The sequence below is a fragment of the Balaenoptera physalus genome (genome assembly GCF_965194825.1).
Source record: "Balaenoptera physalus genome assembly, chromosome: 20".
Classification (NCBI taxonomy): domain Eukaryota; kingdom Metazoa; phylum Chordata; class Mammalia; order Artiodactyla; family Balaenopteridae; genus Balaenoptera; species Balaenoptera physalus.
The window spans coordinates 52,645,275-52,669,383 of NC_138901.1; the positions used below are offsets into that span (position 1 = coordinate 52,645,275).

The 24,109-nt window shown below is 40.9% G+C and overlaps 2 protein-coding genes across 13 annotated transcripts in view; one reads left to right on the forward strand and one right to left on the reverse strand.

Annotated features, from left to right (window-relative positions):
• The window catches only part of ASPA (aspartoacylase), a 24,876-nt gene extending 10,329 nt beyond the window's left edge, over window positions 1–14,547 (forward strand). For both annotated transcript variants that reach the window (XM_082443596.1, XM_082443595.1), the window contains exons 4-7: window positions 664–757; window positions 3,295–3,402; window positions 9,905–10,014; window positions 13,769–14,547. In XM_082443596.1, coding sequence (XP_082299722.1) covers window positions 664–757; window positions 3,295–3,402; window positions 9,905–10,014; window positions 13,769–13,966 — 510 coding nt within the window. In that variant the 3' untranslated portion in view covers window positions 13,967–14,547. The remainder of the gene's footprint in view (window positions 1–663; window positions 758–3,294; window positions 3,403–9,904; window positions 10,015–13,768) is intronic.
• A 346-nt stretch (window positions 14,548–14,893) lies between these two features.
• Window positions 14,894–24,109, reverse strand: part of TRPV3 (transient receptor potential cation channel subfamily V member 3) — a 34,466-nt gene continuing 25,250 nt past the window's right edge. For 7 of the 11 annotated variants that reach the window (XM_082443461.1, XM_082443464.1, XM_082443454.1 and 4 more), the window contains 3 exons: window positions 23,080–23,192; window positions 21,804–21,883; window positions 14,894–21,560 (listed from right to left, as the gene is read on the reverse strand). In XM_082443461.1, coding sequence (XP_082299587.1) covers window positions 21,547–21,560; window positions 21,804–21,883; window positions 23,080–23,192 — 207 coding nt within the window. In that variant the 3' untranslated portion in view covers window positions 14,894–21,546. The remainder of the gene's footprint in view (window positions 21,561–21,803; window positions 21,884–23,079; window positions 23,193–24,109) is intronic. The other 4 variants (XM_082443459.1, XM_082443463.1, XR_014257927.1 and 1 more) reach the window with 3 other exon arrangements.

A 24,109-nucleotide genomic window follows, 5' to 3' on the forward strand; every position in this document is an offset into this window, starting at 1 on the left:
AAGCCTTAAATGAGATAAAATATTTAATGCACTTAGCTGAATGCCTGGCAGATAGTAAAGATTAACTATTAGTTTTGTTTCCTTGAATTTTTGGCGTTGACTAAATAGTAGTTCTGGTAATAGATCATAATGCAGCTATTCTTTGTTGCTGATTGAAGGGAGAACTGAATACTTTGCTTGCCAGGCACAGAAGCAGCATGTTATCAAAACTGAGTGGGCCGTCTTGAATTCTCATTCAGATAAGTGGAGGTAGGGGGAGTTACCCGACATCTGTAGGGACCTGGCCCATAGGGGTAGAAAAAGAATTCTTTAAGAGACCAATACTAAGCTAAATAGTAAGTGTAACCAGTGGTGAAAACAAAAATAACCAAATCCATTCAGAAAAAGAATTTATTCATATTCTTTGTTTATGATTCTGGGGAATTGTTTAATGTACATTTTATCCAGAAAGCTATGTATAATCCAATTTTATATGTAATTCAGTTATGTGCTTTCAAAACTTTAATAATACCATCAGATTTTAGAGTGTGTTTCACAAAGCTGTCTTACTAATCTTAGTTGATGAAGTGAAACATATTGAAGACATTATTGACTCTCTAATAGCAAAGAGAACAAGGCATATGGTCTTTACATAATAAGAAAAATGTTTTAAATTCTTTTCAGACTTCTTTGGCTCCATTACCCTGCTATGTTTACCTTATTGAGCATCCTTCCCTCAGATATGCAACCACTCGTTCTATAGCCAAGTATCCTGTTGGTAAGTCATATTTCCCACTGTCACAACTAAACAAAATATGTCTCAGATGAAACTCTGAGAAAATTAATTTAAAGACTATTTATAGCTACTTTGCTTATCATTATGGCTTATAATTGTCAAGTAATAAGCAAACTATCTCCAGGCAGTCTCTAACTATATCAGATTTCCTCAATTTCATTGAGCAGCTTTCTACATTCCAGGAAAAAACACTGAGCTGAGGGAATTTGAATCTTTTATAATGGACAGTAAGCAGCCTGCCTTTTGCTTAAGGAAGACACCATCCCTATCTTCCAAGACTATTTACTATACAAACATTCTTTAAAAAAATAATCTGGAGCCAAGGTAGTCAGTATCTTGCTGGCAAGATGTGCAGAAATACAAAAGATCCATGGAAAATTCTCTCCCAACATCCCTCTTAGCACCTGCTTTGCAGTAGAGTCTCTGGTAACCTGTGTTTGTTATCCATTCACTTGTTTGCCCTGTCAGTTACTGGGCTGTGAATTCATCTTTACCTTCTGGTAACTTCCAACATGCAGCTTTGCACTCTCATACACCCTCCGAGACAGACAGTCTCTTTTTCTATATTCCATTCTCTTTCCTGAGTGACCTATTAGCATAATTGTTTGCAGACCACACTATAATCATTAAAATTGCTGTCACAACTTAAAATCTTTTTTGTCAGATCTCAGGTGGTTTAAATAAGAGAAATTTAATTTGAAAACAAGTTGTCAAACAATAGAAGCAAATTTGAAGTTATCTTGGTTATTCAATTATTGATAATTTTGGTGCATAATCAAGGGATCAGTTGAGGCAAGCTAAATAGCCAAGTATAGGTAATTATTTGAAACAAACCAAATGCTTGACAATAATGGGTAAAGTTCCTTTTTCTCTGTGACACCATATAAACATAGGATTTCCAAGTCTTGAGAGAGCAATCTTGGTCTATTACATTTATGGGGCAATGCTGCTCTTAGGTAGAACAAATATCTACTGATATGTTTGGCTCTTAAAAAGAGAGCCAAATCTTTCAAAGGTTTCAATATGGGGGAGTATTAAGATCATCATAAGTAATTAGAAATATTATATGTTCTCCTTTCAACTTTACTATTTTATTTGGAATATTTTTTATATCATCCAGTCATTGGGGGGAAAAACACTTAAGATCAGAGAGACACTCTCTCCAACTCATTGTTTTATAATACTCCTATGACTTTAGGTGCCACAAGATGTTCATTGTAATTTCAAGCATCATATGCCAACATGACAATATCTAGTGGAAGAAAGGAGACTCTCAGGAACTCCCCTGCAGACCTTCCATTATGGCCAGTTGCTCAGAACTGGGTCACATATCCGTTCTTAAATTAATTACTAGGGTTAATGAGATTACTATGATTGACTAAAACTATTCTACATTTACCCCTGAGTTGGATACCCCAACCAAAATCAGGACTCTGTCAGCAAGGAGTAAGACAGAATGAATTTGGATAGGCAACCAACAATGTCTTCTACAGTACACATACAGACATATCCATGAACACATTTTCACACATTTGTACAAATCATTTATGTACTGATGCATACCTTAACCACACTTATGTCGTATACTTAAGTATATCCAGGAATGCTAAGCACAAAAATGAAAATGAAGATAAAAGAGAATACAGTAAGATTTTGTGAATTGAGAAATAACAGAAGTGGATGAAAATAGAATAGGTGGAAAAGAATGTATATGAATTGGTGGAAGAGAGTGGATGATGCTATACTTGGTAAATGGTTCTATAAATGGATAAGATGATGATTGGAGTGATAACAGTGTGGGAGGCTTGGACAGGAGGGAAGGGACTAGATAAGTGGTTTAGAGAAAGAGTATTTTGTAGGTTTATGGATGGATGCTTGACAGCCACAGGAAGTAGACCTGATAGTACAGGCAGAATTTTATTGGGGTGAGAAGAAATGAATACAAATTTTTTCTACAGAAAATTAAAACCATTGCACTATCATGTTGGGATGGGTTGTTATATTAAGGGCAAGAATGTTGCTCTAGGGTCACATAGATTGTCATTTGACTTAAATCCACGGCTCGTTTAGTCTAGATTTCTATTACTAAATATTATAGATGTGTTTTCTCCTACAAGCTAAATGTTAGGTCTGTGACAGTTTCTCTTTGTGGCCACTTATCATTTTGTCAGTATAAATTTGTCTACTCCTTTTACTATATTATTACTTTTTAATACTTTGACAATATTGAAGGAAATTTAAAGAAAAAAGACCCCAAAACCTTACTACTGTAACACAACTCTTTGATTTTTTTTCCATGTTCTCTCCCAGTCTTTATTTACTATGCATATAACTTGTACATGTAAATGTTCTGCTTTATTTTTTGCCTAACATTAGGTCTCAAACATTTTCCATGATGCTGCATGGTCTACCTCTTTAATCATTTTTAATGATGGGATTCTAGATCTTGATATATGAGAATGCTCGATCTTATATTCTAATACTTATATAAGTGTGACTATCTCCCCTTCTGTACCTAGGTATAGAAGTTGGTCCCCAGCCTCAAGGGGTTCTGAGAGCTGATATTCTGGATCAAATGAGAAAAATGATTAAACATGCTCTTGATTTTATACATAATTTCAATGAAGGTAAGTAGTAGGCAGAATTTGTTTCTTTAATTCTTAGCTTGTGTGTGTAAATAAATCAGAAAAGGAAGATGAGATGGAGTACACATAATTACTTAACCACTAAACATTGAAATAGCAATGGAACCTGGGTTAAATTTGCCATGTTTGTGACACTAGTTGCTTTTTAAAAAATTTAATCACTTCAGCCATTCGTCAATGACCAGTGTAGACACATTCAAGAAAAGCAGCTACCAAATAAAGCTCCCCAAATGAAATCCTCATTTTCCTATTAATCTCCATTTTTAAAAGCAAAGAAATACAAATGTCCAATAAACAGATGAAAAGATATCCAATATCACTAATAATCAAAAAGTGCAAATTAAAATGCAAAACCATTTTCTCCCATTAGATTGGGAAAATATTAAAATCTGATAATATTAAGTGTTGGTAAGGGTGTAAGAAAAGGAGACACTCTCCTTCCCTGCTGGTATAAATTGGTAAAGACACTTAGAGGATAATTTTACAGTATCCACTTTCTAATATGCAAAAATCCTATGACCCAGCAATTCCACATCTCAAAGAAACACAAACACATGCACACCTACATGCCACATACAAGGGTGGTTACTGCAGCATTGTTTGTAAAGCAAAACAATGGAAATGCCCTGAATATCCATCAGTTGGTTAGTTAAATACAATAGCATGGAAAGATCTTCAAACTACATTGTTAATTGAAAGAAAGCAAGTTGCAGACCAAAACATACAATATACCAATTTGCTTCAAAATAATAATAATAAACACTTGCTAGGATACACATAAATATATACATTAGTACATAGGAACAGTTCTAGAAGAAAACATATCAAACTGATAACAGCAATTACTGGGGAGCGGAGGGGAAAACCAGGTTAATTTTGTTTTAATTGTGTTCAGGAAGAATGATGTATTCATGTATTATTTGTGCAATTACAAAACAGTTAGATGGGGCTGGTGGTGAGATGGGTATATGGATCTCTATCTACTATCTGCTCATTTATTTGGTAAACCTAAAACTGCAGCAGAAAAAATAATGAAATCTATTAATTATTTTTAAAATAACTTTAAAATTTTTAAGAATTATAATAAAAGTAAAATCAAAGAGACATCTTATGTAAATAATTATTCATACAGGCAGAACTGAAATTATCATTGAGGAATGGGCCATTACAGTGACAGAGCTGGTGAATAGTTCAGTGCCTGTGCGGAGTATAATCCCTTAACCTGTTTGTGCACCCTACTGTGATCACAGGAATTTCTTCTGTGCTTGGGAATCCTTTGACTCCAAAGTCACAAAGACTGAAAATCAGCATTCTACCACCTTTGTCTGAGGACAGGTTCTATATCGTCTAGTGGACCTGGTGTTGGGAAGGTCATCACTTATTCACAAGAAACCGTTCAAATAGTGAGCGTGAGACTATGATGTTAAGAAACAATGCACCCAGTAGAAGCCCACAAACCTGACTGAAAAATAACATGGTTTTCAAATCACAACCCATAGACTCCTGCCACAGGGTGAGGATTTCGTAGCTGTCCTAGTAGCTCCGGGACAGCCACCCCACCTCTGCTTCAATCAGAGCAGTTCTATCTGTTTTATCCTTGTAACATTTCATTTAACCGAAGGATTCTGCAATTCAAAATTTTAAAACCAGTATTAATTTAGACTATCCAGTTTGATGGATTTTTAACTAACATGGAAAGAGCACCATTATCCAAAGAACGCTGGCAAAAGGATCATAACCGTCCGAAGAAAAGTCTCTAGAAATGAATAGAAGAGCTCCATTTTTGGCGCTGTGCTACTCAAAATTATTATTAGTGACTTGGATAAGGACATAAGTGACATGCTTATATAAGTGGTAAGTGACAGGAAGCTATCAGGAAAATATCTGGGTTCAAAAGGTGGATCCAAAAAGTTCTGACCATATTTAACAATAATCTAAACCAAATGTTTAAGGTTAAATACATCAGGAACAAAATTTTACTTTCATGTTAAAAAATCCCAGAAGGAGGGAGGTGATAGTCTCTTTTCTGCTTGGATAAACAACATTTGGAGACCTCTGAATAAATTCCAAGTCCATATTTCAGGAGAAACATCTATAAAGTAAGGTTAGCCAAGGAGTTAGTTGAGCATGTTGAAGAGTTTGAAAACCGTAATAGGAATGATCCCAAAGATGCACATGGAACTCCAGTTTACAAAGTACCTTCACGTGTATCCTCGTGTATGTGACGATATGAGTGGAGACTCATAGAATCAAAGATACCTAGACTGGCAAAAAGAAGTCTTAAGGCCAATTTTACTTCAGAGTTTCAGAAGTGTTATATTGGAAAGGAATTAGACTTGTTTTCTGTGACTCAGAGGCCAGAATAGAATCGGTGGGATAGTGTTACCTAAAGACAGAAATTTCTGGGACTTCCCTGGAGGTCCTGCAGTTAAGACTCCGCACTCCCAATGCAGAGGGCCCAGGTTCGATCCCTGGTCAGGGAACTAGGTCCTGCATGCCTCAACTAAAAAAAAAAAAAAAATCCCGCGTGCTGCAACTAAGACCTGGCGCAGCCAAATAAATAAATATTAAAAGTAAAAAAGAAAGAAAGAAATTTCTAATTAACGAAGCTGACCAACAATGGAACAGACCACAATTTGTGAGGCTGTTTAAGCAGGAGCAAGACGGCCACTGTTCTACCACTTTCTCCTTTCCTCCCAATGGACCTTCTGGTTTAAAGGTATGACATCTGATGTTTCCATCTTCATCTTGGAAGGTGTGGTAAATTCTAAAAATGGCCACAAATTCTTCCCTTCCCTGCTTCCATGTCCTATCAAGAGATGGAGTCCGTTTTCCTACCACGTGAATCTGGCTTGGCCATGTGACATGTTTTGTGCCACAAAAGAGGTTTGAAAAGAACTTGAACATCAGGGCTTGCTCTCTTGCTGACCTCGGGAACCTTGCACTGTCATTCTGTGAATCAGTCCACCCTAGCCTGCTGGATAATGAGAGACTGTGAGGCTGAGAACTGAGACACCCCAGCCAATAGTCCTGCAGCTCCGGCTGACAGCCCGTCAAATGCCAGATATGAGAGTAAAGCCGTCTTAGATCATCCAGCCTCCTGCTGACCTGCCATCTCACCACAAATGCATGAGCAAGCCAATTAGAAATCAGCCAATCCAGCCTAGACCAGAGGAACGGGCCAACCAACTCACAGAGTCATGAGCTAAATTAGAAGGTTGTTGTTTTATGCCACTAAACTCTGGCATAGTGTGTTATGCAGCAAAAGCTAACTGATACAGAAGTAATCGCGGGGTATCTGCATTCCAACCCTGGCTGCACTTTCTGCGCCAGGGGGAAAGGAAGATTTTTCTTTGGATTGCAACCATAGCACACTATGGGCTCTACGTTGGATGAAAGTTCATTCTGTTTATTCAGAGTTTGCCTGGTATAAATGTAAACTACTCCTTTTCCAAGTTTCTGGGCATTGGGTTGTTTAATGCTGCGTCTTTGTAAGTTGGACTCCACTATTGGCAGACTGCCTGCATCCCAATATCTCACTGCACAGGAGCTACCCAAATGTTTAACATACTTAGTTAAGAGAAGGAGCACAGTGGGGAAGTCATCTAACCAGCTGAACGTCCTCCTGAAGTTATGCAATCACAGAATGTCAGAGCTGGAAGAGTCCTCCAAGGTAAACTAATGTGAAACCTTCGTTTGAGAGGTAAAGAAAGTGAGCTTCGAGAAGTTCAGTGTCTTGCTCACGTTTACACAGCGAGGAGATGAGAGCCTAGGTATCATGACTCCCAGTCCTAGCCTCTTTCTCTCCCACACTGGCTTTTTAAGTTCTGTTTTCTACCTCTGTCCTACCTCGGTGTACTTGTGGACAGTGTGTCGGTAGGAATAATTTGAGAACATCTTGTGGTTTAGTGTTGTTTGTGAGCATCCTTAACTAAAATTTTATGGAACCATATAAGACCCCGAATAGCCAAAGCGATCTTTAGAAAGAGGCATCACATTCCCTAACTTCACACCTTATTACAAAGCTGTAGTAATTAAACCATATAATATTGGCATAAAAGCAGACACACAGATCAATGAAACGGAATAGAAGGCTCAGAAATAAACCCGTGTATATATGGTCATTTAATTTACAACAAAGGAGCAAAGAATATACAATGGGGAAAGGACAGTCTCTTCAATAAATGGTGTTGGGAAAATTGGACAGCCGTATGCAAAAGAATGAAACTCAACCACTATCTTAACCACCATACACAAAAATTAACTTAAAATGGATTAAAGACTTGAACATAAGAATTGAAACTATAAAACTTATAGAAGAAAACATAGGCAGTGAGCTCCTTGAAATAGGTCTTGGTGATTTTTTGACTCTGACACCAAAAGCAGAAGCAACAAAGGCAAAAATAAACAAGTGGGACTATGTCAAATTAAAAAGCTTCTGCACAGCAAAGGAACCCATCAACAAAATGAAAATACAATCTACTGAATGGGAGAAAATATTTGCAAATCATATATCTGATAAGGGAGTACTATCCAAAATATGTGAAGAACTCATACAACTCAATAGCAAAAAAAAAAAAAGGTGTGATTTAAAAATGGGCAGAAGATCTGAATAGACATTTTTCCAAAGAAGACATACAGATGGCTGACAGATACATGAAAAAATGCTTTACATCATTAATCTTCAGGGAAATTAAAACTATAATGAGGTATCCTCTCACACCTTTTAGAATGGCTGTTATCAAAAAAATAAGAAATAACAAGTTTTGTTGAAGATGTAGAGAAAAGGGAACACTTGTGCACTGTTGGTGGGAATCTAAGTTGGTGCAGCCACTATGGAAAACGCATAGAGGTTCTTCAAAAAATTAAAAATAGGACTACCATATGATCTAGCAATTCCACTTCGGGGTATTTCTCCAAAGAAAATGAAAACACTAATTCGAAAAGCTATAGGCACCTCTGTGTTCATTGCAGCATAATTTACAATAGCCAAGGTATGGAAACAACCTGTGTCCATCAATGGAAGAATGGATGAGGAAATTGTGGTATCCATATACAATGGAATATTATTTAGCCATAAAAAAGAATGAAGTCTCGCTATTTGTGACAGCATGGATGGACCTCGAGGACATTATGCTGAATGAATAAGTCAAGCAGAGAAAGACAATTACCATATGATCTCTCTTATATGTGAAATCTAAAAATGAATAAATAAAAATTTAAAACCAAGCTCATAGATACAGAAAACAAATTGGGGGTTGCCTTAAAGCAGAAACAGGTAGGGATGGGAGAAAGGGATGAACTGTCTGGGGGGCTTTTTAGTTTAAATAAATTGAATTTTTTTAAAGCCACTCTAACCTATTAGACAGCCTGGAAGTTTCATTTTTCAAGAACAGTGTAACCATGAAAAACTCAGTAAGACACAGACAAATCCAATAAATAGAAGAAACAAATAAATCAAAGAAAATAAGAAATCGAGTGTTGGGCTATTTGGTGTATTGGATTGGTTCAGGATTATGAAACCTAAACTTCTTATTGTTAATAGAAAGGGTACAAGTCCTTTATAATATATTGTCCACTTACTCCATAGGCCAAGAAAGTTAAAGGCCTCTGGGACCTGAGATCATTAGTCATAGAGCCAACACTCAGCATTTTGGTAATGCTGGCAATGATGAAATAAGATAACACTAGAGCAAGAGCTGTTATGGCCAATGACATGTGCCTCTAGGGTGGCTTTTTCAGCTTTAGGTTAGGACATTCAAGCCTCAGAAAGAAGATCCTGTACAGTGTCTCAGTGTTAGTGGTGGCAGAGCAGCTCTCTGCCTGAAGCTGTGCAAGCCTGTGGCATTTTTCTTAATAGCTCCAAGTTGGAAACGTGCAAGATGTCTATAAACCATAGAAAGAATAAATAAATTATGGCATTTTCTCACAGTGGAATACTATACTGCAAATAAAATGAACAATAGCTACACACCACAATATGGATGAATCTTCCCCAAAAGTTGATCTTAAGAAGACAGACACAAGATGCATATATTGATTGATTATATTTGTAAAATATTCAGAAGTAGGCAAACCTGAACTATATTGTGTGGGATTCATGCATGGGTGGTGAAGCTATAAAGTAAAGCAAGTGAGTCATTACCAAAATTAGTGGTTACTGCTCAAATGGGAAGGCGATGGGATTATGATGGGAAAGAGACATGCAGGGGATGCTGGTATGCAGGCAGTGTTCTTGTCCTGGCTGGTGGTTACATGGCTAATCACTTTACAGTTCATTAAACTATATATTTATGTTTTATGTACTTTCTGAGTGTTATACTTCACAATAAAATGGTTTAAAAGCAAGAAAATAGTGTGTTCTCCCTGTAACTGTCTGTCTTCAGTTTTTGGTGGTTGTTCTTCTTCCTTCTTTAAAGTGTCAACTTCCCTTTTTTCAGGAGATTTTGTTAGTTACTATTTATACACATTGTTTTTGCCATAGGAAAAGAATTTCCTCCCTGTGCTATTGAAGTCTATAAAATAATGGAGAAAGTTGATTATCCCAGGAATGAAAGTGGAGAAATTGCTGCTATTATCCACCCTAAACTGCAGGTAACATTCACTATTTCTTTTAAATGTTGAAAATAATGATGCCCTACCTTTGAGTAGAACTTTACAGTCCATAAAGTATTTTACATGCATTAGCTCATTTGATGTTCTCAAAAACACTGCAGTCTAATGTATTCAGACCGTCACTCAGTAAATATTTACTGAGTAAATCCTTTGCTGGCTCTGGGGGTACATCAGTGAACATGGTTTATATTCTTGTGGAATTTATAGTCTAGATATACTAAAGTCTAAACTGTGATCTTGAAATGAAGGTAACCAGATGCTATAACAGAATAATGAGGTGGGAATGGGGGTCAGAGAATGTGAAATTCCTGTTCAGGTGCAATGGGTAAGAATTATTATATCTATTTTAATATAAGAAAACAGAGGCTCAAAAATTAGATCCTTCCCATAGTCCTATAGTTATTGATGACAGATCCAGAACGAATGTTCTTTGCAGTTGCCCACATTGCTACCACCTCCCTGTGATCACTACTGTATAAGTTAGAGCAAAACAATCAGAACCTCTTTCTTTGGAATGTTTTCTGCCGCCTTTTCCTGACTCCTCAAAACCCCAATATCTGCTCCTTGTGTGGTTTGATCAATAATGGCATAGTGAAGGGGAAGAAAAGGCTCTTAGGAATGTATAGGAGGTTTAAAACTGGAAAAGGCAGAGATAAAAGCAGAGAGGAGCAAAGATTCCAAAAAGCTAAAACATCCATCTCCACGCACAATCTCAGACCTCAGAAATGTGGAAGTGATCCAATGGATTGTCTAGTCTGGTGCATTCAACCCTGGGTGCACATTGCCTAGAGAGCCTTTTAAAAAATAACAATGCCGGGCCCCCACTCTGGGATAATCTGATCTTATTGGCGTGGGTAATTAGGGTGGAAAACCACTGATCCAGTTCAGACTCCTGTTTAATGACCCTAATGATAGTTATTCAGACTTACAACTTAATAAAGTAGCCTGCCCAAAAATACAGACTCGTGGAGCAAATCCAGCTTTGTGCCTTAGTGGGATCCGGGTGGAAACTTGAAGAAGGAGCCTTAGGCTATGTTTTAAAGGACAGAAAGATAAAGATTGGGGGAGAGAAAAGAGGAAAGCACTACAGGTAACAAAAATTGCACATACAAGAAACAGAGGCCAAAGTGATGATGTCACAACTGGCTACAACACAGGATTTTTAAAAAAATTTTTATTGGAGTATAGTTGCTTTACAATGTTGTGTTAGTTTCTACTGTATAGCAAAGTGAATCAGCTATATGTAGACACATATTCCCTCTTTTTTGGATTTCCTTCCCATTTATGTCACCACAGAGCACTGAGTAGAGTTCTCTGTGCTATACAGTAGGTTCTCATTAGTTATCTATTTTATACATAGTATCAATAGTTACAAATGTAAGTTTTACATTCCTCAAGGACATCCATGAAAAATACAAAAATCATCCTGGGGAGGCAGAGAGGTAAGATTAATGAGATCAGTAATAAACAGGGCTAGTTGTAGGTCTTGAAAGTCAGGAAGGATAATTTTGATTTGGTAGACAATAAGGAATGGCTCAGTATTATACAGGAGGGATTGATTGATTGATTATTTCAATAAATATATTTGAAGGACTTCTCAGCTTGTTCTGGGCCCTGAGATTCAAGATAGGGTCTCTCATAGAGCTTCCATACTAATAAGGGGAGAACAGACCATGAATAAGTAAACAATACATCAACCACCTGATTTCAAATTGTAATAAGTGCTATAAAAGAAATAAACAGAATAATATAGGAGCAGTTAACAAAGGGTTCCTACTAGATGGAGTGGTCAGAAAGAGCCATCTCTGAGATGAGGGCATTGAAGCTGGAACCTGGAAGATGAGAAGTCAGCCATGTGGAAAACAAGTGCAAAGGCTCTGAGGCTGGAGCAAACTTGGAGTGTTTGAGGAACAACAAGAAGACCAGTGTCAACAGAGAGTAGGGAGTGAACAGAGACCCTGGAGCCAGAGACTCAGGCAGGCACCTGGTTATGAGTCCAGATTTTATTCTAAAAGTGATGGTTCTTAATCCGGGCTGCTCGCTAGAATTCTCCAGGTTCCCTACTCCCACCCCCAAATGCTTGGAGCCTATCACAAAAGCACTAACACAGTGCTTCTCAAACTCCGGCCGCATGAGAATCACCTTAGGAACTTTTTGAAGTCGTCATTCTCCGGCCCAGGGATTCTGATTTAATTCATCAGGGTGGAGACAAGAAGTCAATTAGGTTCACCAGGCGATTTTCATGTGGCTCAGGTTTGGGTAGCACTGCCCATCGGAATCTCTGCAGGTGGGGCTAGCAGACAGTGGGGAGGTGTTGAAGAAACCCTGTCAGTCGTTCTGGGGCACATCTCTGACTGAAAACCACTGGTCTGGAGCAGTAGCTCTCAGCCACTCTGTCCTGTAGAATCACCTGGGGCTTTAAAAAAAATACAAACAGCGAGTTATAAATGAGTAGCATGAGGGAATTGGAGGAGGTGTGTGATGGAATTATGCTTCTTGATTACATGCTTATATGACCCTGTGCTATATATTTGTCAAAACTCATAGAACCATACCCAAACATGGTTGGATTTTACTGTATGTAAATTTAGAAAATAGTGATGCCTGAGCCCCACTCTTGAGATTCCCATTTGATGTATCTGAGATGGGGCCAGCCCTTATTCATCTATATTTTTCAAACATCCCAGGTAATTGTAACGTGCAGCCAGGGTTCAGAAAATCGCTGTGGTGCAACGCTTCTCAAACTTAAATGTTGCCCCTGTGAACCTCTGGGGATTTGTTAACGTGAAGATTTTGACTTAGTAGGTCTGCGGTGGGGAATCAAATTCTGCTTTTCTACCAGACTCTCAGGTGATGCTGCTCTGCTGCTGGGAACTGTTAGAAATACAGAACCTCAGACCCCCACCCACACCTATAGAATCAGAATCTGCGCTTGAACAAGATCCCTATGTGATTTGCAAACACAGCAAAGTTTGAGGAGAACTGCTCTAGGGTTCCTATGGGGTGCCAGCACTGGTGTTTGAGGGCTCACAAGTCCAAACCCTGGTGGGGACCTCTCAAACAATTCAGTTGTTATCCTAATGTGGGGACACGTTGTCTTAGAGTTTTCCCAGCCCACACCCAACCTTCTCCCACCAGTTCCCACCAGTATAGAACCTCCTAGCGTGCAGGCACAACGTCACTCCTTTTTTATCCCCAACAGTACAATGTCTTATACACAGAAGGCTCTTAATGGGTATTTCCTAAATTTGGCTGAGCAGAATTTAACTTCAGGTAGCAAGAGTTAGAATATGCACCTGAGGAGACGCGCATTTAATGTTTTGCCTTTTGCTATTATAAATCTCTTTGGCAATATTCAAGGCAAACTTGATATCGAAGCAAACTGTAATCACATGTGTCAGTTATAAAAATAAAAAGGGGAACTCTTAAAACCGCTGCCAAAATTGACTGCTCACTCTCAGTTTAGTCAGATAACTCATATGCCTCTACACTATCTCTTTTAAAAGAAGACAGTGCTGTCGTTTTAGTTGTCTAGAACCTGACATAAAAATTTTTTTAATTTATTTTTTATTCAAGTATAGTTGATTTACAATGTTGTGTTACTTTCTGGTGTACAGCAAAGTGATTCAGTTATACATATATGGGTTCTTTTTCATATTCTTTTCCATTGTACAATTTGTAAAGTAGGCGAAAAATCTAATGTAGTCTATGTATTCTAATTGTTTCCTGAGAGGATCAAGACTGGAAACCATTGCACCCTGGGGATCCTGTGTTTTTAACTCCTGATGGAAAGACTATTCCATTGGGCGGAGACCATACCGTGTACCCGGTGTTTGTAAACGAGGCTGCATATTATGAAAAGAAAGAAGCTTTCGCAAAGACAGCTAAACTAACACTCAATGCGAAAAGTATTTGCTCCTCTTTACATTAGAAATCACTTTTAGCTCACTTGTTATCGAGTACCTTGAAAAATTCTACTAGTTCGTAAGCTCCTGAAGAGCAGGATTGTGCCTTATTCATTTCCACAGCACCTAGCCCAGTGCCTTGCACACAATGGACATTCAGGTAAATTTCTTGAATGAGTGAATACATTAATGAATACCTTTTATAGATATCGTACTTTATGTATGTAACTTATTCAAAGAAGCACATTTCTTATTTCTGTATACCTTTTTATACCTTATACTTTGATAGTTTAACATTCTTGGTAAACAGCCTTTGAATTTAAATTTTAACATTGAAATAGATACTATATACAAAACAATAATAACTTGAGCATATAATTAAATATTGTATGTTTTCAAGTAATGTAAAACTGCTACTAGAAACTAATGATATTTTAAATTTTTTCACATTTGAATTAATGATAAAGTATTAAGGATCCAGTCTATCAACTTTAGCAGTAGTTGTGATATCTGTAGATTTTTAAATGCTCTTTTGAAGATGAAACGTGAACAAGAAATGAGGGCTGATTGTAAAGGTGACATTATGAATAAATCAAGAAACTCTGAATGGTCCTTTGTCCACTGACAGTCACCCACACAAAGCATCACAAAGCATCACTGCTCTGGCATGCCCACTTGTTCTGCGCTGACCTCAGGGAGCGAAGAACCTCCTTCAGACCTCTGACACGCCCCGCTAGAAGCTCACGTTCCTTCCCAACTTGGGAGGCATGTTGCTCCCAGCCCTCCCTTCTTACTTTGAAAGAACGGCGCTTGCCCTTCTTCCCAACCAACGTGTAAGGAAGTCTTTGGGCTCCAGTAGCATAGGTGGTAAAGGCAGAAAGAGCAAAGGGAAGTGGACACTAGCGGAAATGTGACCCAAAGCCATCTCTGGTTCACAAATGCATTCTTTTAAGTAAGACATTCCCCCCTGGCCTAAATGCCCAAGTCCCTCACTCCCAGGATTCTTCTCCTCAAAGGTCCTCGGGCTAAAACGCTGCCTCTCTCCCGCTCCAATCCCTGCAGGAGCCTCCCCTCCCTCCTCATGGCAGCCAAGTAAAGAACATTTTATCCCATGATTTGGACCCCAAGGAACCCATGTTTACGGTTTCAAATATATTTACAAAATCACACTAACATTATCTGTAACATATATATGTCTCTCTCTATATAGACAGTTCCATTCTTGCAAAGCAAATTCCATTAAGCCAATTTCATTCCATATTCAATGCTCTATAGCACACAGTTAAACTGTTTCTAAATTTTCAGCATTTATTTTTGCACTTTACCAAAATTATTTTCATTGGAATAAACTCTCTTCCTTCTGAATTCTTTAGTAAAGATTTGATTTATCAATCACCTTTTGTATATAACAAGTTTTACCAAGCTTCCTTCTCCCATAGAACATAGAATGTTCCTTTGTGCTCTAAGTTCAATTTTTCTAGGTCAGTTTTTTTCCATACGTATATTTTGGCAAAAATACTTTATTCTCCCATCAAATTTTAGTTAGTTACAAAATTTACAATGTGCAACTGAGGCCACTGCGATTTCAGTTTTTGTACTGATTATTTCTGTCAAGTCTCATTCTCTCTGACTCAATATTTATATCTTTAGAGTTAGATGTGATTTTTAAAAATCTATAACTATAACATATTGCTGTGTGGCTTTAGCCACTTTCAGTTTTATTTTGATTATTTCTAACAGTCTGCAGACTCATTTTTCCCATTTATAAAATGGGAATAATCATAATAATAGTGTCCCTCTCATGGGATTATTGTGAGGATTAAGTGGGCTAATGCAGATAAGTACTTAGCACTGTGCCTAGTGAAATTCCTAACATAAAAGGCCCTTTTTGATCTGCCCTTCCCTCCCCACAACCTCTCTAGACTCATCTGCCTTCAGGTCCTCTCTGTTCCAGGCGGCTTTGTGTTGTTTTATTCCTGCGTGTCTTCACACAGACTGGACTTTCCACCTAGAATTTTCTCCCTTCCCTTCCCTTCCTCCATCCCTGCCCCTCCCCCCACCAGACCTCACGTCAGCAAATTCCTATTTTTTTCTTCCAAATGCAACTCGACTCTCATTTCATCTATAAAGCCTTTCTTGGCTTGCCCCTTTGACCCTCTCTGCTTCCATCCAAACTTGGGGACATTACCAGTGTCTTTTTCAGCACCTGTAATCTAATAAATGCCCGATAAAGTTCAGTCGAGTAAATGAGTGTGCTCAACCATTCCTTCTCTACTGAAATGTCTTCATAGTCCATCAATGTCTCTGCCTTCTCTTTGCCTTCTTGCCTTCTTTCCCAGTCACTTCCTGAGTATCCGCATCACTCCCAGGTAGAATTTACTCCATTCCACACTCTTCAGACTGTCACTATAGGCCAAATGATGGCGGATGGAAAATTACACCCTTTTAAGCCTGCAACCCTATGGGGGAAAAAAGGAAATTCAATAATCCCATTGTGTGAAAGCTTTTGGTGGTTTCCCCTCACCCTTGATAGGAAATCTCAAAGCCTCCCCACAGCTGGACGAGTCCTGTGTGCTCTAGCCTCTGCCTACCTCTGCAGCCCTTTTTCCCAGCAATTTGGCCACAAAGACTTCTCCATCCTCAAATGCACCAAGCTCCCTACTACAACATGGTCTTTGCCCATGTTGTTCCCTCTTATTGAAACCCTATCCCACCACCACACTCTCTTTACCTGGATGACACTTATTCTTAAATGTGACTCAGGCTAGGCTAAACCACTCTGTTATATGAGCACATTGACACTACTGGACTAGTGCGTACACCTCAGAGAACCTGGATCCTTGGCCCAGGAAAAAGCACTGTGACCTTTACCTGTCATTCCATCTCTCTCCAAGTCTCAATTTCCCCACCTATTGAATGGAGATAGAATACTCATCAAACCGTCTACAGGGACTTCCCTGGTGGCACAATGGTTAAGAATCCGCCTGCCAATGCAGGGGACACGGGTTCAAGCCCTGGTCCGGGAAGATCCCACATGCCACAGAGCAACTAAGCCCGTGCACCACAACTACTGAGCCTGCGCTCTAGAACCCGTGAGCCACAACTACTGAGCCTGTGTGCCACAACTACTGAAACCCGCGTGCCTAGAGCCCATGCTCTGCAACAAGAGAAGCCACCACAGTGAGAAGCCCGCACACCACAACGAAGAGTAGCCCCCGCTCGCCGCAACTAGTGAAAGCCCACGTGCAGCAACGAAGACCCAATGCAGCCAAAAATAATAAATAAAAAAATAAAGATTAAACAAGCCATCTACAAAACAGTGGATTAAGATAACCAGTATGAATGAAAGCACTTTATAAATAGGGAATCATACAATCTCAAAGGCTGAAAAAATTGCAAAATATCTCTTGGAAGATAATTTTTCACAGTATCAAAAGTCATAAAACTGTTTATCTTCATTGACCTAGGCATCCCACTCCCAGAATATATCCTACAACAGGGGCTTCCACCCTTTTTCTATCAGTCTACCCGGAATGTTTCCGTGGATGGCACATTCCTAGATTATAGACTGAAACCTGTTTGAGCTAGGATGTGAATTATGTGCAATTCCCATTTCCTAGCCACTGGAGAAGACATATCCCAGTGAAGGGTGTTATTCTGGGAATCGTTTGGATTAAGTAATTGACCTAATGCAGCACATCACTTATTAATAAATTGTTTGCAAGTTCTGCAAGACACAGCAGCATCTTGGCATTCAAGTTGAGAACTGCCATTCTTTCAAAATAACTCAAAAGAATGAAAAACTGCACATACATATATGTTGGGCAATAATGATAGTAATAATATCAGCTCTTTCCTGTCCATTCCCTTATTGCCTCCTTATAAATAAAGGCCCTGTGAGGTAGACAGGAGGGATTTCTATGGATGGACCCCCTGCTTGGGGTCATATTACCTGAACCTATAAAGTTTTCAGGCTGTGATTCCTTGGGCATGTCACTTAAAATCTCTAGGTCTCCTTTTACTCAAATTACTTCCAGAGTTATTGAGTGGTTAAAATGGGGTACTGGACGTGATATACTTTGAGATGTAAATGCTGCACAAAGGTGACATGTCTTAGTGTGCTGAGCTGGGACCAATAATAATATTTTAGGTCCGAAAAGTGGCCTTCCCTTTATCCACTCATGTTAAGCGACACCCTACGATTTCTAGTCAGTCTTCATAGCGGCACACCTAAGACAAGGATAAAACATGATCATAACAAGGCAAAATAAATATTTATTAGAAATCATAAAAGCATTTCTTCAATGGCACTAAAATGTTCTTACTCCATTTATGACTTCTTTCTTGAACATAGAGTTTCACACACACACGACACTAAAAACAAGATGTAAAAGGAATTTGCAAGGATCAGGCACATTCAATGAGAACAAGGTGACAATTCTGTGTTTGGGACCAAGATCACAGTAAAAACATATAAATCAATGCAGAGATCAAGTATGGCTTACAGGCCCAGATGACGGCCCATCTACCGGGGCCCTACCCAGAGCAAAAGGACTTAGCTCACCAGGCCTTGTGGAAGGAAAAGAAGGTCAATAACACTGGGCTCCAGGGCAGGAGCCCTCTACGAGCATAATGACTTCACAGTACAGCCTTGAACTCCTTCTCCCACCCCGGCAAGGAGAAAGGTAAGCACCATTTTTATTCCAAACAGATATATCACATAATTTCTAAAATAATGGATTCTTCCTGAGGCAGAGTTTAGTTAAAGGAAAATTGCCAGCCAAAACTGTTTTCTGAGCATGGGAGATTCCATCCCTGGAAAATGCCTTCCCCTTAAATTACTGAAATGTGAATCATTTAAGACGTCCTGATACACCTGTGGATTCAGTGTGGCATGGTGTGTGGTTTTGTACACACCTGTATGCACACACTTGAATTTTAAACCCATCATGGGGATCACAGGGACAGTGCAGACTGCCAGCATGAATCATCTGAGCAAAAAGCTCTAGTCCCCCCACATACGTCAACCACAAAGGCAGACTCAAATTTACCGAATAACTGTGCTAAAAAAAAATCGTGCAGGGGTATACCTGTGGTCCAGAATCAGAACACTGCAGCTTCAACAGCTCTGATACGACCTCCTGCATGACTTTGAACAAGTTCACTTTCCTTTTGGAGCTTTAGTCTCCAGGTGTAAAATAAGAGAACTGGTCCTTTTAAGCCAATGCTCTTTGACTCATTGCTTTCCTTGGTAAACCTACCTAGGCTGAGACCATCTAGGCTGAAAACCTTTGGGGGATGCCACTGGCAGGAAGAAGATTCAGTACAGAAAATGGTCCTGCCAACAAATTCCATCCAGATCCACAGACAGGTCTCCATACATGTAAGAAGGCAAAGATCCAGTTATTGATTTCTGTCTGTCTAACCTCCCAGCTTTCGTTCAAGTGGGAAATGCAGAACCATATGGCTTTATCCATTCATATCCAAATCAAAACATATCTGAATTCCCAGCTGCATGGTGTAGAGCATGGTGCCATGGATCCAAATGGCTGCCCTTCAGACCAGGACATCTGTTCAGGATAAATGCAAGCAGGTAATTCCAGATACAGGATGCTAATCTCCAGGCTAAAGGGACCTTCAAGTTCATTTGATTGTGATCTTTAACAATATCCTTAATAAATGCTCAACCAGCTTCTGCTTAAATATCCCCAATATCTGGAGCAGTTGCTGGACTGAATTGAACTAAATTTTTTTCCCTGAAATTTCCAACTTTTGGCACTAGCTCTGCCCATCTGGAACACATCTGCTCCTCCTGCCTCTGGGACAATCTCCCCACATCTTCCCTTCTCTGGGGAACATGCCTAGCCCCTTCCTCCCCTGCTCACACTTGAGCTTGGCCTGACCACTACAGCTTAGAGCACTGGTTGGCTCCCTGGGTCATCCGAGAGCACAGGGGCTGCTGCAGATTGTACGGCTCTAAGGCTACATCCTCCACTCATGGCATCTCTCCCTGACCCAGCTCATCAGGGGCACGAGGGCCAAGTTTCTACCCACCCAGGTAAGCTGGTGCACAGAGCAGCCCAGAGCAGAGAAAAAGGCCGAGAGTGGACTGCTTGGCCTGTACTCCTTAGTTTGCCTCAAGTCAGATTACCTAGCCAATAGCCAAGTTATCTAAAAGCCGAATGATTTTTGTGCCACTTAAAATTAAAATTCATGGTTAATAGCATTATAATTCCACCTCAAAAATTCCCACATGAATCTTTTACCAGATACCTGAGGCTGAGTGGGTTTTATGGTTCTTTAGGTTCCAGTAACTTGGAACATTTCTACTATCTCCACTTCACCTCTATCCCCAAAGTGACTCTGTGTGATTTCAGGGGGGAGAAGAATCAGAGGATGAGAATCTAAAAATAAGCTGCACATCTTGGCAAGCGCTCCTTTCTCAAATGCCTTCTCCTCCACTTCAAAATTCACAGCTAACAAAAGTATTTAATACCAGAGCATTTCAGGTATTTTGTTAAATTCCTCCAGTGAGAAATACTGATGTATAAGAGTAACCTCTGAGATTCAAGACCATATAAATAGAGCAGCTGCTATTTCTGTTTCAGTCGAAGCCATGATCCCAACTTAGAGGCATGCACTGTTGCAGGGCTGGGACAAGGAAAACAGCCAAGATCTTTCACCCAGATTGTAGACCCTGCCTGGCGTGTCTCTTGTGGAATTTTATGTGCATAAAGAAAAGCTTTTTGTCCTTGCTCTGGCCACCCCGAGGCCAAGTATATAATACTTACCTCCAGCCCCAAATCCTAAAATCTATTTCTCAGTTTTAAAATCACATATTTCATTTGAAGTCATTTTCATTTAAAACTGAAAAAGCCTTTCTCTATTGAAAAGAAAAACCCTGTGTTAATTATGCTACTAGAAACCTCTCAGCTGGAGACAGTTTGAGCCTTGAGTACAAAGGCCACTCATTCCAAGGGTGTTTTCCTTCTCCCTGAAGGCTCCAGAAGCTCATTCTCCTCCAGTCCCAGGATACCCGGCTTAGCTCAGTCCCCTGCACATTCTGGGATGGATCAAGAGTCCCTTAAATTCAGGAGACCCAGTTACAATAAGGGAGATGGTAGAATGCGCAGGCTGGGGCTGGGGACCTTGGCAGAAGTCTCCTCTCCCTGCTCCTCGGGCCCCCGCCTCTGCCCTGCCACCCTCTCTCCCAGCCAAATCGACCTGCAGTTGGTGAACGCAGAGCCTTCACCCAGGATTCAGGGACTCCTGGGACTCCCAGGCTCAGGACTGCTGGCCGTGGGTTTATACAAACTCTTTGCCGAATAACAAAGTCCAGGGTGCTTCCCACTCAAACTGACAACTGCCCCTCGGTTCAGCCACCCGTCCAGCATGAGGGTGCTTTCCTCGTCTCTGCAGGTGGAGCCAGGCTCCATCACTCTGCAAAGCCCGCAGCACCAAGCCCAGGACCCAGCCTCCAGCCTCAGACGGCCCACATGCACACGAGCTCTGGGTTCTGCTTCTACACTGAAGTTTCCGGAACTTCATCCATTTCGTCAAATGCATTGAGGGTAGTTTTGCTGTTGCTCCTGGAAGAATCTTGGATTTAGTTGAAATCTGCTTTAAAAAAACAAAAAACACTATTTTACACAAACAGCATTCTGCAAGTTGTACCTCCAGGTCTCAGTCCACCACCTGCCTTAGAAGTTATTCCAGCTCAGGTTAGAAAACGGTAGAGCTGGAAGGAATTAATTCAACCCTCCCATTTTACAGATGGGGAAAATCACGGCCCTCCGACTTGGTGTGCCTGGGGTCACGTGGTCAGAAAGGAGTGGGTGTCACGCTTCCTGACAGCAGCGGTACCTGTCCGTCTCCCGGGCCCCGGATCTTCGTTGAGGAAGGAGACGTGAGTTTTCCATTCAGTCCACTTCACCTCGTTGATCCTGCGGGTGTGATAATCGTTCTCACTACTCCCCAGGTGCACCTCATCAAATGCAAACAAGCAGCACAGCGTTTGGGGTGTCTTCCACAGGGATCAGGAGCGCTCCTGCCCCATGTGGTCACATCAGTGTAGTTAAGGCTCGAAACCTGCCCAAATCCCCATTTTCCCAGGCCTCCAGGATCAGTCTCCTCCCAGGGTGTGGGACCCAGAAGCTCAGAGAGGTGTAAAGGGGACATCTTCAGCCAGCAGGGGCTGTGCCTGACTCGGGGGAGGCAGCCCACGGAGAAGGAGGGAAGGAAGGAGAGTGGGGCAGGCTCGGGCTGAGAAGATGTGAGGGCGTGAAGTCCAGCTAGGGTTAAGGTTGCACTAAGAGAAGATGGTTAGGGGACTTGCCTGGCAGTCCAATGGTTAAGAGTCCTCCTCCCAATGCGGGGGTTTGATCCCTGGTTGGAGAACTAAGGTCCCACATGCTGCGGGGTGTGGCCAAAAATTTTTTTATAAAAAATTTGGGTTCAGAACCCAAAAGAGTGGGCAGTGTCTAAGGTGCTGGATTGTAACTGGAGACGATAGTTTGGCTGAAGTTCACATTCACAGAACATCTCTAGAGTGAGGGTGTCAAAATTAGACATATTTATTAGGGTAACTATTATAGTTGAAATGATGGTTCCTGGGGCAGAGCGGGGCGGGGAGGGGTTTCAGCCAGAGAAGTAGGTCAAGGTACAATTATACTCCAAGAAGGTAGTCTGCAGGGTCAGGCAGTCAGACAGGGGGTAGGAAGAGGTAGACCCATCAGAAAAGATGGTCAGGGCACGTTCAAGTACTTTTTTAAAAATCAAAAAGCTTGACATCTGTCAAAAGTAGCTGTCTCACTTTCCATTTGCCTGTGACAGAATGTGCCTCTCAGAAGGACAAAGAGTGCCAGGCTGGCAAATCTCTTCTAAGGCAGACACTGGGCAGGGGGAGGCCATGGAGGCACCTCCAAAAGGGCAGAGTCTCCTCCTCCTCCCTTCTGAGGCTTAGAAAGTCTATCCCAGGGCCAGGGACCCCGAAAGAGCAAATTCCATCTTCTGAGGAGGCAGAACAGACCGTGCCGTGGTCCGGCAAGCGAATGGCAGCACCATTTCGCTAACATTCACCAACTCATCTCTCTTCACCCACCCAAAAAGCATCACCAAAGGGCCCTTCTCCCTTTGTTACCGCAAACACAGTCGGAAATCTTGCTCTGCCACTTTACACAGCTCTCCCATCCGGAATCTGCTCCTCAGCCATTCTGGTAACATTTTCTCGAACTCCAAGATCGTCCTGGCTCTCTGGGGACATAAACGAGCCTAAGTGCATCTCTCAGGAGCCAGCCCAGGAGCACGACTCCGTGTGAGCGTGGATGCGCCCACACGCGTGCACACACACACATATACACACGTGCACACACCACCAAACAGCCCACTCCACCTGCATGGAATGCTTAATGCATAGATCCTGAGGATCTGGCTAACCTACAGAATTCAAAAATGAACACCCAGTAAGTTTGGGAAAGGCGTTCAAATTGTTTTAAACATCACATAAACAATGTTTCTGGTAGTCCAGAGCTGCCTAACTGAAAATGTTAGGATCCTGGGATCCCACCAGGAAGGGAGTGTCCAGGAGGACATCATGCGGTCCTAGCCGCGTGTCAGGCTTAGAGTCCCCTCGGCAATTTTCCCGGCAATAATTTGTCCAATCTCTCCTGAATATTAGCAACAATCCAATTAAGAAGGCCCTAATCATTAGTGACTTCCTTGTGTCAAATCAAAGCTTTTCTCCCTGTTGTTGCCCCATATACCTCATTTCTGCCTCTTGGACCAGAGAAGGAAGCTGCTCCCCCTGTCACAAGTAGCTCTGCAGATGTCTGAAGGAGCTGTCACGCTCTTCTTACACCATTTATGTAAGAAGTGTAACATGCCTCGGGATCATCCTGTGGGTTAGTGTCCTCAGTGTGTAAGGCCCATAGCATGTGAGGAGTATTGGAGGAGAGCAGAATTGTCACCTCCATTGTCCCATACCTAAGGACATTGTCCTATACCTACTCCTCTTAATGCAACCTAAGGCCACGCTTCAACATCCACAGATCACACCATTGACTCTGAGCAGAGAACACCCGTAAGCCTGAGTTCCTCTCACACATGCTGTTGTCCAGCCACACCCCCTAGACCTCATACCCCAGAAACCTAGCTTCCTCAAGCCTGGCCAA